General features: G+C 60.6%; 1 protein-coding gene across 1 annotated transcript in view; it reads left to right on the forward strand.

Moving 5' to 3' along the window:
• The window catches only part of JAML (junction adhesion molecule like), a 37,430-nt gene that overhangs the window by 27,376 nt on the left and 8,852 nt on the right, over positions 1-1,202 (forward strand). Inside the window, exon 7 of the mRNA XM_006104310.3 lies at positions 327-553. Coding sequence (XP_006104372.2) covers positions 327-553 — 227 coding nt within the window. The remainder of the gene's footprint in view (positions 1-326; positions 554-1,202) is intronic.

Genomic DNA, 1,202 nt, shown 5'->3' on the forward strand with positions numbered 1-1,202 from the left:
TCACAGAACCGTCGAGGAAGGCCTGGGCGGGAGCCCGGAGCGCAGTGCTCGACCCGCTGCCACTTCCCGGGAAGCCGCCTGGACAGGGCAGCGAGCGTGAATGCGCTGTACTTCTTCGTCCTGGAGACGAGTGGAAAGCGAAAGCCCGTTCTCTCTTCCTCGTCCCTCTCTCCCATTGTCCTGACGTGGGAGTGTCCTTCCCGACGACACAGGCCCGCACACGCGTGTGTTCACACCGTCCTTGCTGACAACACCGGTGCTGCTTACACATTCACCCCCCCCCACGCAGCTCACACGTTTCTCCTTTGTTTCTCCTTTGCCTCTAGGATGCGCTATCACGCCACACGCGGGGGGCCCGGGGGGTACTCCCAGAGCGGGGGCCGCTTCCGGAGCCGCGTCGCCCTGGTGGGGGACACCGCGCACAACAACGCCTCCGTCCTGCTCCAAGAAGCGCGGGAGTCCGACACAGGAAGCTACACCTGCAGCATCCACCTGGGGGACCTGACTTTCAGGAAAACCTTTGAGCTGCACGTGATTCAGAAAGAGCCCCGAGGTGTGTAGCCTGTGCTGGGGAGCGGGGTGGGGGGGGGGGCTGGTTAGCAGGACCAGGGCTAGCGAGGCCCGGGGCTCGCAGGTGCTACCCCCGTACTAGCACGGCCCTGAGGCTGGTGCCTCTTTGGTTTTTTTTTGTTGTTGTTGTTGTTGTTTTTTAAATATATTTTATTGATTTTCCACAGAGAGGAAGGGAGAGGGATAGAGAGTTAGAAACATCGATGAGAGAGAAACATCGACCAGCTGCCTCCTGCACACCTCCCTCTGGGGATGTGCCCGCAACCCAGGTACATGCCCTTGACCGGAATCGAACCTGGGACCTTTCAGTCCGCAGGCCGACGCTCTATCCACTGAGCCAAACCGGTTTCGGTGGCTGGTGCCTCTTTGAATGTGGTGCCCTGGGCAGCTTGGTGGCCTCACCCTAGTTCTGGCCTTGCTGGTCGGTCAGTGAAAAGGAGCCAATACGTTCAGGGAGCCCGGCCCGCTGCCAGGCCTCCCCGTGGCCAGCGCCGTCTGCCAGCTTAAAGGTCTGGGCCGCAGGTGGACTGGAGTTGAAGTTCAGACCATTTTGACTGTGTGCTCTGGGGTGGAGGGTGAAGGGACCCTGAGCTGGTGGGAGCAGCAAAGAACAGAGAAACAGGAAGGCACCA

The sequence above is a fragment of the Myotis lucifugus genome, unplaced genomic scaffold (genome assembly GCF_000147115.1).
Source record: "Myotis lucifugus unplaced genomic scaffold, Myoluc2.0 scaffold_561, whole genome shotgun sequence".
In the NCBI taxonomy this organism is placed as follows: Eukaryota; Metazoa; Chordata; class Mammalia; order Chiroptera; family Vespertilionidae; genus Myotis; species Myotis lucifugus.